The following is an 18,123-nucleotide window of genomic DNA, read 5'->3' as shown; positions in this document are numbered from 1 at the left end:
ATACTCATTTTTGTATTGGTAAGACACATAATTTGGTAATTGGTCGTTTGAAAGTTCCAGTTTTAGTTTTTACATTACACACGCGAACCTTTCCATCTTTACCATAAAATACTTCTATTATACGACCAACCGCCCAATTACAACAAGGCAAATTATCTTTAATTAAGACCATGTCTCCAACTTGTATATTGTTTTTAGAACTTTGCCATTTAGATCGATTTTGTAAATGACTTAAATAATTGGAGTTCCATTTTTTCCAGATAATTTGTACTAGTTTTGTGATCTGTTGCTACAATTTTAACCTGTTAATGTTAACTTCCGTGATATCTGGCTCAGGGATCGAATTAATTGCTCTACCAATTAAAAAATGCCCAGGTGTTAGAACCTCTAAATCATCAATGTCCGAAGACAAGGGTGTCAATGGTCGGGAATTTAAAATTCCTTCAATCTGAATCATAATTGTTAAAAATTGTTCAAATGTCAATTTTGCATTACCTACGACACGTTTGAAATGGTACTTAAAAGATTTAACTCCAGCCTCCCAAAGGCCTCCAAAATTAGGTGCTCTGGGAGGGAGAAATTTCCATTCGATATTCTCAGAACTCGGATAACCAGCTAAAAGCTCATCTTGTTCGTTCACTAGTTTGTTTAACCTCTTTAATTCTGCATTTGCACCTACAAAATTCGTAGCGTTATCACTAAATAGTGTTAAACTTTTACCTCTTCGTGCAAAGAAACGTTTCAAGGTAGCTATTAATGCTTCAGATGTTAGATCTGTTATCAGCTCTAAATGAATGGCCTTAGTAACCATACAAATGAATATACACACATAAACTTTCTGATATATACCTTTTCTTTGGTTTTTGTACTTAATTAAGAATGGGCCACAGAGGTCAACTCCAGTACAATTGAATGTAAGATTAGCTGTGATTCTTTCCTTGGGTAAATCACCCATGATTTGCTGAGCTACAATGGGATTAGCTTTAAAACATATTATACAATTTTTTACAATTTTTCTACAAACATTTCTACCACTTACAATCCAAAATTTTTGTCTTATATGATATAACAAAGACTGAGGACCCACATGCAAATATTTTAAATGATAATAATTAACTATTAACTCTGTTAATTTATGTTTAGAAGGCAGAATAATAGGAAATTTTTTCTCATAAGTTAAATTGCTATTTTTTAATCTACCTCCAACTCTCAACAGTCCATTACTGTCAATGAAAAGGTTAAGACTTTTAATAGAACTATTTCTTGGAACAATACCTGATTTTTTAAGATCATTTATCTCATTTATAAAATACTCACCCTGTACTAATTTTATTAAAGTTTCTTCAGCTGCTCTCAATTCTCCCACTTGTAAATTACCTACCTGCTTTTGTTCTTGCTTACAATTCTTGTAAAACCTAAAACAAAAACTTATAATACGAATTAATTTTAAATACTTATTACTGCAATTCAATAAATCATTAATGAAATTATTCACATTCAGATCTAAACATGTAGATAGTTCAGAATCAGCAAAGTTTTTAAGTTCATTACTGTCTTTTTCAGTAATTGCTTCAGGTATAACTCTTATAGGGTACTCATCCTTCATTAAGAAGTCAGGCCCGTTCCACCACAGTTGACTTAGTTGCAGTTTTTTGGCAGACATACCTCTAGATATGAGATCTGATGGGTTTTCTTCAGAAGCGATATGATGTCACTGTGCTATTTCAGTCAGATCCTGTATCTTTGAAATCCGGTTTGCGACAAATGTCTTGAGCAGGTGTGGCTCTTTGTTGATCCATGACAGCACAATCATAGAATCGGTCCAAAGGTGAGTAGCAGTAAGCTCCAATTTTAACGATGATTTCACTCGATGCATCAGTTTAGCTAATAGCACTGCTGCGCAAAGCTCAAGTCTTGGGGTTGTAGTCTTCTTTAGGGGGGAGACACGCGATTTACTGCACACCAACCTCATTGATGTATGGTTTGTTGCTGATGTTGTTTTACAGTAGATAACTGCTCCATAGGCGGCCTCTGAGGCATCACAGAAACCATGTAATTCAATCTTGATTCTATCCGGTAATAAAATACATCTAGGGACTTCAATGTTGTTAATTAGCTGCAAGGTAGTGGAGAATTCTTTCCATTCTTTAGCTTCCTTTTCTGGCAAAACATCATTCCAGTTCAATTTTAACAGCCATAATTTCTGCATAAATATTTTTGCTACAATTATAACTGGAGAAATGATACCCAACGGGTCAAAGATGCGAGATATGACGGATAACACTTGCCGTTTCGTAACCTTTACGTTGTCTTCGATTTTAACGTTGAAGCTCAAAGAATCTCCTTTTGACTTCCACAAAATACCTAATGCTTTAGATTCTTCTGATTTACCAAAGGGATATGTTTTGTCGTTTGTTTGACACAGTTCAGTAGCATTACTACACCACTTATGGAGTAACATACCTCCACTCTTCAAAATGCCTATTAACTGATTTTGAAGTTCTAACGCAGAACTTAGCGACTCAGCTCCAGATAGAATATCGTCCATGTACATGTCTTCTCTCAGTACAGGTGCTGCTAAAGGAAATTTATCTCCTTCATCCTTTGACAGCTGTACAAGTGTTCTCATTGCTAAAAATGGTGCACTCACAGTTCCATAGGTTACAGTGGTTAGCTCAAAGTTTTTAACTGGCTTATCAATGCCTTCTTTCCATAAAATCCTTTGCAACTTCCATTGATCTGGATGGATAGAAATAGCTCGATAGATCTTTTGTATATCAGCAGTGAAAGCAAAAATATATTTCCTGAATCTCAGCATAATTGAGAATAAATCATCTTGTATCACACCTCCATTATACTGTATAGAATTTAGAGAGTTTCCTTTGGTTGTCAAAGAAGAAGCGTTAAATACTACCCTCAAGGGAGTCGACTTACTTTTCTCTTCTCCCCTATATACTCTAATATGAGGAATGTAATATGAACCTCGTTCCTCCTCGCTTTCACTCACCTCAACCATATGTCCTAACTGTTGATATTCTTTTAAAAAATCTGAATATAATTTTAAATATTCGGGATTCTTTACTAAGCGTTTCCATAAGGAATTTAATTTACTCGTTGCAATTTGTTTAGAACTTCCTAAAGTGTCCGGATCCTCCTTTAATGGCATTTTAACAACGTACCTACCGGTTTTATCTCGTGTATAATTTTCTACGAAATGTTTCTCACAAATTAAAAATTCTTTGTTTTTGGGTTTATCAGTTTCAATATTTTCTAATTCCCAAAATTTTCTAAGAGTTTTATCTAAGTTGTCTTCTTCCTTTATCAACCCACAATGAACCCTGTTTTCAGTCTCTGTTGGAATACTTCCAGACACGATGAAACCAAAAACTGTATCTTGAAAAATAAGATCAGGATTATTCATTCGAATTTGACTCGGTTTCAAAAGTTCATAAAAAACTCCCGCTCCCAACAACATATCTACCCTTTCTGGAACATTAAATCCTTCATCTGCTAATTTTAAATTAGGAAGATCTTGCACTGAAATTTTAATTTTGCGCGAAGGTGTTAAATCAGCAGTTATTTTTGGAATTACTAAAAAGTCCAAATTCTTTATAAAAGTTCCTTCTTTATTGCATATCGATGCATTAATTTTATGCTTTATTGTTAAAGTAGCATCATTTATTCCCGAAACGGAAATGTTTGTTTTTTCTTTCTCTAACTGCAAATGCTCAATAAAATTCCGTGTCGAAAAGTTCGACATACTGCCCCCGTCCAGCAGACACTTCACTCTGTGTTTTTTCCCTCGTTATCAATTAGAAAACATACGACTGTTGAAAGCAGAACTGTACTCTGTTTATTCGAATAATTGCTAATAAATGCCTTTTGAACGAACTCCTGCGCATTAACATTCAAGGTCGATGAGTCATCTCGTTTGGGAATGTTGCAGTCAGATACATTTGTTTTGTTTTTATTTTGTTCCGATGAAAATTCTTTCTCCTTTACGATATTATTTGCTTTCAGAAAGTGAATGGTTTTGTGGTGCCGTTTTTGACAAAAACAAGAATATTTCGATGGGCAATTTGATACTGAATGCATATGTAGACAGTTAAAACATAATTTATTAGTTTTCACAACCTGTACTCTTTCTTGTACCGGTAATTTTAAATACGATGGGCATTTTGCCAATCCGTGATTCTCGTGGCATAAAATACAGTTCTCTGTTTTAACATCTGATAAAAACACTTTAGCTACACTTTTTGAGCTATTATACTTACGATTAACATGAGAATTCTCAATAAGAGGTTTTCCTCGTGACGTGAAATATAAATCTATTTCTTTACCTAACTCACTAGGTGAAAACCATGAATCACCTTGCCTCACAGCAATGTGAGAAGCTGTTCCCGTATCTAACGATTGGTATAACCTATCTGAAACTATTAGTTGTTGGAGGGTCTCGAAGTCAGTTACCTTCCTTAATTTTAAATAATAATCCCAAGTAGTTACTAAGCGAGAAGCAAACTGCACATGAGTTTCATGTGGTTGTTTAACAGTTTTTCTAAAGTTTTCTAAACACGAATATGGTGTTGGCTGAAACTCCTTTAGAACTACTTCTTTTACTCTTTCATAATTCGCGATATCCTTATCATGTAAATAGGTTATTATATTCGAAGCTTTGTCTCCTAACAGATTTAACAGAATTTCTGCTTTATAGTCCTCCGAAACATTTTTTGTAATAAACGCTCGTTCTAATGACGAAAAGAAAAATCCCCAACTCTCAGGCCGTATAGGAATTTTTACAGTTAAGGTTCTGATACTTTTTATTAATTGATCTAGTGACTCTGATTTTGTTTCGGTTTCGCTTACACCATCAAGTTTAGTTTCTGCTCTAAGCTTAGCCAACTCTAACTCATTCTTTGATCTCTCAAGTTTTATTTTTTCTAACTCGACAAGTTTTTGCTCTTTTTGCTCTTCCTGTTTTCTATTTTCGATAATAGAGTTTGCTATCTCTTTTACTAAATCTTGTTTAGTTTTAAAAATTTCACTATTCTCAATAATATCAGTCAAATCTGCTATAGTCATTTTTTCATCAACATTTAGATTTATTTCTAAGGCAATAAGCCTTAAATCTTCTTTTTTAGCACCCTTAAATAACATTGTTATTTATAACAGAACAAGCACAGAAAGTACAGAATTAACAAGAGAGGAATCACTTACCTCTGCAGTGATTCACTTTTGATGAATATCCGTATCCAAAATTAGCGATATTCGTTAAAAAGAACAAGCTTGGAATACTGGCAAACACAAACGCTCCTGTGTTCTCAAAAACGAAACACTATTTATTCATGCTCTGGTCGACTACGACCAGATATGTTTGGGTCTCGTCCCAAATAACACACACTAAATAAATTCGCTGGTTCGATTCTTTATTAATTCTCATAATTAATTACAATTAACTCATAGCTGTGACCAGCCCTCTTATACCGTCGATGGCGATTCTCAAACTCGTCTGATCATCACATTACAGATGCGCATGCGTGGATTACATTACAGATGCGCAGGCGCGAACAAGAGTAATGAAGAAGTGCAGTATAATGTACTGTTTCAAGAAATGATGAAAATAGAAAGTATTTTTTCCCTAACATTAATGGATATGGAAAAACAAGTCAAACACTGTCTGCCTATGTACAGCCCTGTTGTGATGCTTTTCTTTTACCCTTATGCCTTGACAACAAGGGCATAAGGTATAAGGAGTGACTCTGAAATTTGAAAAGACACATGAAGTTCTGTAAAGCATTTTCGTGCCACCTTTCCTCATATTTGTTACATCAATCAGATGTGCAAATACAGGTATTTATGCCTCTGTAGTCTGCTACTTTAAAATAGGCCTTTCAATGCTATTACGAGCTTCCCTGCCCCCATTTGTGATCCTAACTCATGTTGTTATAACTGCAGAACATTTATTTTTCCATGCCATTTGAGACTCCACTATAAGTCAGCTCTCATCCACATGCTTTTGTGAAGTGAAACATAATAAAAATGAAGTGGGAGAAAAAATTGAAAAGTCATCTCCCCCCTGCAACCGTTGTTTCAATGGGGACAAGTCAAACTGGGGGGGGAGGGTTAATGACCTTGCACTTTATTTATTGGCCGTTAGCCTTGTGCCCCTATGGGGACTAGAAGTGTTAGCCATTTTATTATGGAAGCAGCGAACAGGCAGCCACCATTGCCTCATATGAAAAGACAACAGACAGTTACAACCATGTCTTTTCCAGGATTCAAACCCAAGCCCGTTGTTACTGCAGTCAGGGTCACTAACCACTATACCATCTGGGCGGCTTCTGTTTTAAAGTAACAGACTATAGTTGCTGTGAGAAGACAATCTAGGCAACTATGATTGCAATATTTCACTGTATTATAACCTTTTTGTGCTTGATCTCCCCCCCAAAAAAAATTAAATGTTATCCCTCTTTCTGCAAATAATAAATAATTAAAATCAGTGATATGGAATCAGGTTATCTAAATTGTAATAATTTGGATGAAAACTTTTTAAGCCAGCTGAACTTGTTTATACCTGATTTTAAATGCATTCATTTATCAGGCAGTGTCAAAGAAATTTTAATTTTGTTAGAACTAGTTTTTTTTTCCCCCCTTATTTTCACATTTGTGTTTACAGTTCACAATAGACATAAACAGTAATTCTGTGACCATATGGTAGAAGCTTATTGTTATATATTATCCAAATGCCAGTCAGCTGACTACTAGGTAATTAGACTTTGGCTCTTCCAATATTATTGAACAATACTACTGAAATTAAATAGTGTGTAATGTGTATTCAAACTATTAGGCTCATTATCTAGAAGAGCATAAAAAACAGGCCAGTTCACATCAAAGTATGCTTGTAAGCAATTATGGTCCATGAAAAGTCTGAATTTTATGACAGCAGCACATTGGGAGATCTGAGATCACTAGCAGATTCACCCAAAGAATGTCCTAAGTCTTCTGCATGTAAAGTCTGTAAGCTTTTGGCGGATTTGTTAAGAGTTGAAGCTAATGTTCGTATTAACTTTCTGCATAACTATGGCTTTCTTCTTAAGTGGAAAACCAGCTTCTTCATTACCACTGATTCTGCTGTGGAAAAGAGTGTATTAAAGTTATTCTGCAGAGATATAAACAATCTTGGTTTTAACATAATGCCTGGAAAGAAAAGGCTTTATTTGAAAATATTACTGTTTTTTGGAAGCAGCATAATTCAGAGTAATTTAGTTCTTGGACAACTGCAAATATTGCATTAAATTCATCATGAAAATCGGTGGTTTAATTTCCAAAAGAAAAGTAAAACTAAAGATTGTGTAAGAAATGTTACTGCTGCTTCCCTGTGCCATATCCAGTAAGGATCCATCCAAACAGACATCAAGTTGAGGAAAATGATATATAATCTGCAGTGAAATGCCATGAATTTGGTCTGGGATATATATTTCTTGTAAATCTGCATTTTAAGGTCCAGATTGACTTTGAAATAATCTAAGGGATTCATATGGTAGGAAGGACATCTGGAAGAACATCAGTGTTAAGTTATATGGAGTAAAGAAATTCATATTGTTACGTTATTTTCTTCCTTAACGTATGTTTGAGGTTTGTAGATTTGGGGTGAATAACGACAATACTTGATGAAGTATCAAAAAACACTTTATTCAGCCAATATTAATCAGGACAGCCTCAAAGTCACTTTTTACAGTCATCGAAGATCTACTATAAATATGCTGGAACAATCAACGACACAGCCTTCACACTATCAGACTATAACGGTGGAGACAGCTTTGCTGCAAAGTACCAGAGTACAGCTCCCAACTCTGCTCAGTTGTTCTTGGAACTCCACGTACTCTTGAAATTCTCCACGCTACAATTCCCGATGCACTCGGCGACACACAGAACACAGCTTCCAACTCTTCGGTTCCGCCGTTCCTGGAGCGTAACACACTCTCTCAATGATGCACTAACTGCGATACACTAAGAGGTTCTCCGACGGACTCGACGACTAACTCGGCTCTAGACTTCGAGACACTCGCTCAATCGAGACACTCGCTCAATGACTAACTATCAGCTCGCTAGACGAGGCACACTCTCACTGACTGTGGACCAGCAGGGTTTATCCAGCTTCCAGTGTGTGTACAAGAACATTCTGGGCTAAACCGGAAAGAATTCATTCCAGAAGGTTCTCCATCCGTCCATGGCATGTCGCCAAATATGCAGTTTCTCACCAAATAAGGCAACCCTGCTTTCCCTTGCCATTTTATGGTAACTCTAAACCTGCTTTGTGGGGAAGCCATCTAAAGCACCTGGACATTTCGTAACACTTCCCCCTCTCCCAAGGACTGCACGTCTTGGGCAGTACAACCCTTGGTCAGAAGCCAAATTCGATACAATCAAAATGCTTTAAAACATACAGATAACATAATTAAAGAAACAAATATTTACACTATATACAAGTTAGGTACACAAATTAAACACATAACAATTTTAAATTATACAAATTAAAGTTCAGAAAGAATTTCAGTCTCAGTTTTTTATTAAAATATACCCGGGTCAAATACTTTTCCACTGCAGTTCTCAGATGTATTTCGGTTTTGCATATCACTGTCTGAAGATTCAGTCCTTTCAGACTTGTCATCCACAGGAAGATCTGAAGCAGTTTGTTCACATCATGTGTACAGTTCTCCTCGGTATTTTTAGCAGCTGGTACATGTTCGTTTTCCTCCATTTTCTGGGAACCAACTACAAATTCTGCATCAGAATCATGAACGGGGCCCGATACTTTACAAACGCAAGTATCCTGGCTTAGATTCAAGTCCATGTCTGCATAATCTGTATTAGCAGACACACACTCAGTTTGTGGAGTGGGTGAATTTTCTTGCAATACTGGAGCACACTGCTTAAGCTGCACATCAACTTCTCTCATCTCTGCATCACATGCATTTTCAGATAGTTCAATACTCACTAACTGCGACTTCATAACTTCACTATCAGTTTCTACCAACTTCACTGTCACATTTTCACATTCTTTCATCTCTACTTCAGGCATTTGAGAATCAGGAACTCTATTTTCATGAATTATTTCTTCACCTCTTTCAGAAGCTTTACAAGCCACTTCGTTTATTTCTTCATCCTTACAAACGGTATTATCACTGTCTTCCTCAGTTATCTCAGTAGTAATTTCAATAAACATATATTGCTTTCTGTAACATGCCTGGTTCGCCATATATGTATCCTTTTCACCATGCACTGTGATTTAAAAACATAAATATTTTCTCTTTTGGTTAATGCAGATATGAAATTTGTATCGATTTTCTTTATCTAATAAATTATCGAAAGTATTCCCGTCATTTATAAATAAAAGTGTATTTAAATGTAAAAAAAATCTATATTGTAAGTATGACTTGAAAATTTGTTCGCTGACTGAAAATTTTAAATACAGCTTTTATTTTTAGGAATAATTTCTGATGAGGTAATTATGGCAGAATCAAGAAAAATTATAATGATTTGATATTTTTCCAATCTTAATTGACTTTTATTTGAAATTTGGTGTTTATAGGAATATACATACAGTCAAAAGTCGTTAATACGGACACCCATAATCCAGAATGATCTGTAATCTGGACCTCAAAGCTACAAACTTTCTGCGCATGCGTCACATTGATGCGTGCAAATAGGTGTTTACGCGTGCACGTAAGACCTTTACGGTTGCGCATATGCATGTGCGCAAGCGCATAATACGTTTACGCATGCGCGTTTAATGTATAACGGACAGTATAAGCTAAAATTATCTATTTCAGTTAATGTTGCAGATTGTGTTGTTCCTTAATCTTCGAATTGGATCTGGCTTATTATTTTTTGCAGACTGTTATGTTAGAGCAATTTTATAAAAGTAAGCTTGAACTTTGGAATATGTCAAATACAATTTCCGATGCTGGAGCTCCCAAAGGATCTGCAAAGCGAAAGTATGTTTCGATGTCCATCAAACAAAAAGTGGAATTGCTGCAAAAAATGGATAAAGGCATATTCTTGTTTCTCTAACCATTCCGAAATCTGGATATCAATTTCACGCTGCTCTGTGGCGGGGAGGGGGGGGAGAAATTCCGCAGCGCGCAATGAATTGGGAGTTGATCTGTCAGCACTATCCTTATCTTCAGGGCAGATGTTTTTATTTTATTTGGCTTATAATTCCTTACTAAATGTAGTATTTTATCTCGATGTACTCCGTCTTTGATATGATTTAAATCGAATTCCTCGTCATTATAATTCGCTTCCGATAGTGGAGAAAGTGACTCAGATGTTATTGAAAACGAAAAAATTTCGATTGACAAATTAGTCGGTATTCTCGACACAGCAATTATAGGACTTGAACAGCGGAACTTTGTAACTGAACAAGAAATTATATTTGTTTATAGAATTAAAGAGAAAGTATTATCACATAAAACGAAGCAACTTAAACAACTTTACATTGAAAGAAATGTTTAATAAAGTAAACAAATAAATATTAAGTTTTTTTTTTGTAAATTTTGATACCTTTTAGATCATAATTGTTCTTTATTTCATAAATTACGATTTCATATTTTTGATTTTATAATTTCTGCATGCCATCTTACCAGATTTAAACTGATGATCTATAATCCGGAATCGCGAAGTCCCGACGAGTCCGGATTAACGACTTTTGACTGTACCTCATATCAAAAATGTAGAAGTAGTAATTAGTAACTTTCACCCTGTATTATTCATAATTCTTTATTTGCTTTAAAAGATAATGTATTTTGTTTAGATTTTTAACATGAACAGCAACTTTCATTTTTTAAAATTTTACTAGCCACTTGCATGGCTAGTAAAAAATAAAGAATCTTTAAAAGATAATTATTATAAATTGTCACTTGATTTAAAATAATTATAATAAAAAGGAAAACTCTAAAATAATTTTAACAAGTCCAGCTAATGTAATTTCATAAAAATATTTAATATTTCTCATTAGACATCCCATGATTTAAGTGTTTTTATTTAAAGCAGTTGGATTAAAGGATAGGAAAAGTATTTTTAAGAACTGCATTCATTGATTAAAATTGCTTAGTTTTTTACTCATAAGACAGATTAATGAAAATTAAATACCATTCGGACTGAATGACAACGTGTTGACACATGTAAGATAAATGTATTTTTTGGCAGGCAACATGTCTAACTAGCTGAATATATTAATCAGAATTTCATAAAATTTATACAAAATCTAAAGTTCTTTTAAAAAATTCAGAATTTGACCTTTGAGGTGCATATATTTCTGGAAAAGACTGTGTGTTTGAAATGGGGTGGCTCTTTTTGCTGCTGTTTCACCACAATGTTATTAAATTCAAAAGACAAATTTATTGTATTTCTTTTATGTCCCCGAGTTTTGTGATTAAATTTGAAACATAAATATCTTATGCTTTGGTAAGTGATAACACAAAAGCTTTTAAATCGCTGAATTTTTAATCAAAAGTTCATTAAATTCGCACAAAATACAATGTAAATAAAAAATAACTTCAAAATGGTTCAAATGGCACAGTATTTGTATTCAAAATGTGATGGTTCTCTCTATGCTGCTGTTTTCCCACAATGTAAGGAACATACAAATATACATCAGATTCTTTATTATTTAATAGTAGTGATAAAGTACTTTAACTTTTATTTTCCCCAAAAATTCTAATATAGGACATAATTTTGTAATTTTGAGTTATATTAAAAATGAGGCATATTGTTGCTCTCCACTGTATTGTGGCCAAACTAAAAATATGCAATTGTTTTATCATTTAAATAATGACAGTTAGATATTCGGCTTTTCTAAAGTGCTTTTAATTAATTTCCTATCAGCATTAATGTAATATTGCAACTTTATTAATCAGTACCCCTTTTAATCAAATACATTCATTCTCCTGTTCTGTTTATATTAATTATTTGCCAGTGATGCTCAGAAGATATAATTAAAGTATTGTTCCATATTTTGTGCAGATAAGAGCTCACTGCAGCTAGCTGACCTTGCAATCATCAGGAGACTAATCATGGAAGGTATACTTGAATGAATTTGGCATGTGTTTATTAGTATGCTATTAAGATGTCAAACAGGTTGATTTGTCAGTGCCTGGCATAATCTGCAAAATATTTTTTAGCAAAGTGGAAGTAGAGATCAGTCTTAGCAAATTCATAACTTAAGATTAAAGCTTATAAACTGATATATCTGTAAACTTTAAAAATGTATTTGCATATAAAATACATAAGATATAATGTGGGTATATGGTTTTTAAAATGATTGACCCAGCTTCAAATGGCCTTTCCTCCTATTTAAATAAGTTAATAAAGGATAAGTTTTTAATTTAATTTAATGAAGAGTAATAAATAATATGTGAAATGAAAAGAAAACTACTAGTTTTACTTTCATTTTATTTAGTTTTATGAATCTGGAGTCAATGCAGTATTTTTATTTTTGCAATTAATCTCAAGTTAATGGTAAGTTTTTTTGTCACATTTGCTCCTACATATCTTGTATTATTTGCATAGTGGTTACTGTACAATTTTTGAAGTCATATTGGCTGTTAAATGAAGATGTGAAACACAGCTTTGCTATATCATCAAAAAATAAATAGATTACATAAGGTTTAGTGATCAAAATAACTAGCTGTGGTATAAGCATTGCTGCCTTTACAATCACAATAGCAATCATCCTGTGGATCTAGTTGCACATGGGTATGCTGTGTGTTGGAATTGCCGATACCACCTATGAATACTCTAAGTAATGGTGGAATAATTCCATAATACTAATGAAACTAGCACTGTAAGGTATAACCACCTTAAGTATAGCAAATTTTTTGACGCAGTCATGCAGCAACTGTTTTGAAGCATTCTTAAACTTGGGAGATTTCTGTTTTATGTATGGCAATTTAATGCAAGATTATGAAATATAAATTTATACTTATCTGAAATTGGATCAATCATTTTTAAATAATCATATATTGTACAAAGATTTAAACTATGAATAAATAAGTAAACAATTAAAAGTAAGTTGCTGTAGGTTTGAAATTTCTGTTGTGCAGTGTTAAGAATATTTTGTATTAAGCACATATGAAATGAGAGCAGCAGTATTGCCCTTAGATTTAACAAAAATTTCTGAAATTTTTCTCCAAAAAGTGTGTGTGTTTTTTTTTTTTTTTTTTTTTAATCCACTTAAAATTATTTGTATGTGCACGTACTAAATAATAAAGCGTGTAAATGTATATACAGTAATAAAATAATGTGTTTATTTTTAAACAATGTAATATATCATACTCTAAATTAATGTCTAATTTTAATATTTATGTGATGTTTAAACTGTTTTAATGAATTGTTGGATAATTGTAAAAATTACGTACTCCATTCTTATTTCATTTTATTTAGCATTTTTATAATTATTGACTGTTTTAGATAATATGCATTGTATATCAAAACCTTAAATCAGTCATTTATGGATGCATTAGTAATGTACAGAAGTAAAGGAACTTTTTTTATTTCTGACTCTGTTTAGCTGCATTGCTGTAACTTTGCTTTCTGGGAGAATTATCCAAAAATCTGCTTATATTTTTACTTAAAATACTAACCAAAATTGTAATTGGCTGATTCTTCTTAAAGTCATGAAGATAACAAATGTACATATATCATTGATCTTTTTGCATGCCAATTAAAATAAATTATCACAGTTCATTGAGGCATGTAGGTAAAAAGATGTGTATTTAAAAATACTAATTGACTATTTCACTATACATTTCATTTAGAGTATAGAGAGTAGTTACTGTTTATTTTTTCTTCATAATACAGGTTTTTTTCCTTCAAGTTTGTTGTTCATTTTACACTGAACAAATCTGAAAAGAGGTATAGAATTATCAAATATGTTTATTTAGGTTATTGTTTGAGGTAGAGGTTAGAAAATATTTTACATGATACTTTCAAAATGACCATTATAGTCTTTTAAAATAATTTCAGTCAAGTTGCTCATCTCTCCTATAGTTCATCACTGGTTATCAATATGATATTTAATGTGATAGCAAATTAACCTTTATGAGTCATGATGTCCTTCCTGCTACTGATATTTAGGAAGAATATACATTTTTTATGTAACAAAAGACTCTTTTGGCAGTGGCACATCTTAATAACACCACATATTTTGCATTTTTACCAGATTAATTTGATTAATATACTCAATCTTAGTAGATTATTTTTATGCTACCAGTCAACCTAAACTGAGAACAACTAGATATGCTGTAAAGCATGTGCTTCCGCCAAAGAGTATAGTTCTATTGTTTCTCTGAGTTGCAATTTAGAAAATCAAACAATGAAATGTGAATATTGTTGAGATAAAAAAGTGGTTAGAAAAGGGACCTTAGAAAAAGAATATTTCACTCCTAAATTTTTATTTCAAAATAAAGTAATATAGTTGTCAGTCACTTGATGACCAATAGGGACAAATCCTATCTATTTTTAGCAAAAATGTAAATTGCCAATAACCCAAACATGTTCTCTGTCTTACTAAAAAAAGAAATAAATTATCTCTGACCTTAATACTTTAAAGCAGTTGTCCTGATGCATTCTGATTAGCAGAGAATTGCTAGCAGCAAAATTTTCATATCCCTGAAGATCGAGAAATTTCTATCTGCCTTGTATTCAGCATGTATGTTTAGTTTTCAAGAGGGTTTCACTTTATCAATGCTTTGGATTTTTCCAAATAACGAAAATAATAAATTAGCATGTAATATCACTATTAGAAATAAAAAAATCAATATTTCTAAATGGCGAAATCCGTTTTTATTAGAAATTATTTAGTAGAAATATAATCCGGACTCGTCAGGACTTCAATTCTGGATTATAGATAATCAATTTAAATCTGGTAAGATGGCATGCAGAAATTATTCAATTAAAAATAGTAAACTGTAATTTATGAAATAAAGAGCAATTATGATCTAAAAGGTATCAAATTTTACAAAAAAAAAGCTTAATATTTATGTGTTTACTTTATTGAACATTTCTTTCAATGCGCGCATGCGTGTAATGTATGCTCATTCTTTATGTGCACACGTAAAGCATACAAAAAAAGTTTATGGCTTTGAGGTCCGGATTATAGATTATTCTGGATAATGGACGTCTGGATTATGGACTTTGTACTGTAATATTTTTTCATAACATTGCTCCGTTTTGAGAGGCCTTTCTTGAGAGTTAGAGCTTTGCCAAAATTAATTATTCAGTGTTTCCTTTGTTATCATTTATACTTTATCAAAAATGAGCTCTGATTTATCATCAAAAACCATTCATATATGCTCTTACATTTGAATTTGTTCTTTAACTATTTACGTAGCGTATTCAGAAACTAAGTACTGTTTCATTTTAGCGCCGTCGCAGTGCTGTGGTAGGCATCCTGTGCATGCGCACTAATCTGTCTTTTTCACTGACTTTCAATTGTCGCCATTTTGGTTGCTCTATGTTGTGTTTTCAGTTTGCTGTGCACATTCAAAATATTTAAGACAATTAGTTCTCCCGCTGACTGTGAGATTCGTGCCGTGATTAAATTTTTGAACACGAGGAATGTTAAACCGGCCGAAATTTATCATCAAGTGACAGAAGTTTGCGGTGAATACGCGATAAGTGATGGAATGGTGAGAAAGTGGGTAAGAATGTTTAATGCAGATCGAACAAATGTCCACGCCGAGGCTCGGAGTGGTTGGCATGCAATGAACTGGAAGTTGATCTCAGCACTATCGTTATCTTCAGGGCAGATGTTTTTATTTTATTCGGCGTATAATTCCTTACTAAATGTAGTAAGTATTTAATCTCAATGTACTCCATCTTTGATATGATTTAAATCAAATTCCTCGTCATTATAAATATCACGAATACAAATCAAATAGTTTTCTGGTTGCAATTTTCTAATTTTGGCTATGCGTAAGGTACGCATGCGCACGTTGAAAGAAATGTTTAATAAAGTAAATAAATAAATATTAAGCTTCTTTTTTTTTTGTAAATTTTGATACCCTTTAGATCATAATTGCTCATTATTTTATAAATTACGATTTCATATTTTTAATTTTATAATTTCTGCATGCCATCTTACCAGATTTAAACTGATGATCGATAATCCGGAATAGCCAAAGTCCCGACGAGTCCGGATTAAAGACTTTTGACTGTATTAGCATCTTATTTCAGTTATTTTATTTGCTTTGAATTAATTATATTTTTCGTATAGTAGTACCAAAATTAAAAAGTGTGTCTTAGAACTGGGCATCTTTTGAACTCAAACTGCAAAGGCAGAGCTTATTGAAGCCCGAATTCCATATTAGATGAGCTCTTACATTTGAATTTGTTATTTAACTCTTTAGCATTAATTTAATTTAATAATCATTTTGTTTACCTCTGATTTTGCTACAGTTTATTTTTGTTTTATTTATTTACTTTTGATCATCTTTCCTACCACCTTCTAAGGGGCTCCTACACTTTAAATTTTGGAAATTAAGTCGTGTACAAAGAAAGGATAATATTATTAAAATTTAATTTTTAAAACAATTTCAGCCTTTGATATAGTGAATTAATTGGTGCTTATGAACTAAATTTCAAAATTATTAAATGATTCTCTTTAAAGTATGGGGAATAAGGAAAACACAGGGTTTCTGTCTTAAAATATCAGCTTTAACTCAGCCTTTATCATATATCCAGCAAAAACAATAAATAACTTTCACTAATTAAACTTTCCAAGTTCAGCAAACAACTGCCAAATGTCTATACACATTGAAGAAATTGAACATACTGGAGTGGCTACTTTGTACAAGTAACTTGAAAAACAAAGGAAAAAGCTGCAGTTTAGTCATCATATTTCTTGGGGTAGATCGATGTCAAGTATAATAGACTCTAATTCAAGTCCTGAATAAATCATGAACATTTCATTATTGTATGGAGTTGTTAAAATCCTCAAGTTGGGAAGTTCTCTTCAGAAATCGGTAATAGAAAATGGATATAAAATATGCTAGTGATTGCTTTTGATGAAAGCTAGGTTGGAATCAGACAGATAGTCTCTATCTGATTTGTCTTACTTATGTTAACAGAATTTGATCATTATTCAATAGAACATTATTATAGCAGTATAATTATTGAAAATACACGAGTTTTGTGTTATTTGAAGTTGATCTGGTATTATCCTAATAAGTTAATTTAGTCATGCCATTACAAAAGCTGTAATTTTCATTATACTCATTGTATTAATTTCAAGCACTTTATGAATCTGCTTTAAGATCAGCACAGCCTCTTCGTTTTTCATAATACCTTCTAAAAACTTTTATCTTTCATCATATTACTTTTTTAATGATTAATTCTGTTTTTATGCTTTTGAAAATGTTTTTGTCATTTTGTAGTAATGGTGTAGCATGCTTTTGAGTATATATTCTGATGCTTAGGTAAACTGCTTGTACATCATTTACCCAACTGCAAATTTCCTTCCCCCCCCCTCTGTTAGGATGTGCAACCTATAGAGTGTACATGACTTTTAGAGCCAGTTAAAGTAGCCCATGTTATAAAAACAGAAAGCGAACTGTGTGAAGGCTATTTTTTGTTAATATTAGTGCTCATGAAAATGAACTGCACATGCACATCTTTAGATTCAAAAACCAACTAATAATTGATGCTATAAAGAATGACATAATTTGAAATTAAATCAACAAATTTTCTCATGCCTCTCTTCATTTTGGCCACTCTGTTCTAGAAAAATCACAAAAATGGTAAAAAATTTACAATATTGATAGCCCCTTCATCAGAAGATTTTAAGAATAGCCTTCGAGACTTCAGAAAACCATTTGAGTATATTTGCTACTCCATTCTCACTGTATATCAAGCTTTCAGAAACTTGCAAATGGGATATATAAAGTTACCATTAGATTTTCTAATAAAGAAAATTTGTTTAAATAGACTTTATGAGTTTTATCTAAAGAAAATTTCCAGTGCTTCATACACATTTTCAGTTGATGTGACACCTTTGTTTCTAAAAGCATGATTTATGATTTTTATGATTAACTTTTCTCTTGTATAAAACATTCAAAATGTAAA

At 32.7% G+C, this 18,123-nt stretch overlaps 1 protein-coding gene across 1 annotated transcript in view; it reads left to right on the top strand.

The window, feature by feature from the left end:
• Nucleotides 1–18,123, top strand: part of LOC118198309 (sin3 histone deacetylase corepressor complex component SDS3) — a 94,386-nt gene that overhangs the window by 26,521 nt on the left and 49,742 nt on the right. The window contains exon 5 of the mRNA XM_085815073.1: nucleotides 12,025–12,081. Within this exon, the coding sequence (XP_085671199.1) occupies nucleotides 12,025–12,081 (57 nt within the window). The remainder of the gene's footprint in view (nucleotides 1–12,024; nucleotides 12,082–18,123) is intronic.

The sequence above is a fragment of the Stegodyphus dumicola genome, chromosome 1 (genome assembly GCF_044657685.1).
Source record: "Stegodyphus dumicola isolate Sdum_Otavi_A_Nest chromosome 1, ASM4465768v1".
In the NCBI taxonomy this organism is placed as follows: Eukaryota; Metazoa; Arthropoda; class Arachnida; order Araneae; family Eresidae; genus Stegodyphus; species Stegodyphus dumicola.
Note: the sequence above shows the minus strand (reverse complement) of the source record. Positions and strands in the feature narration are given on the sequence as shown.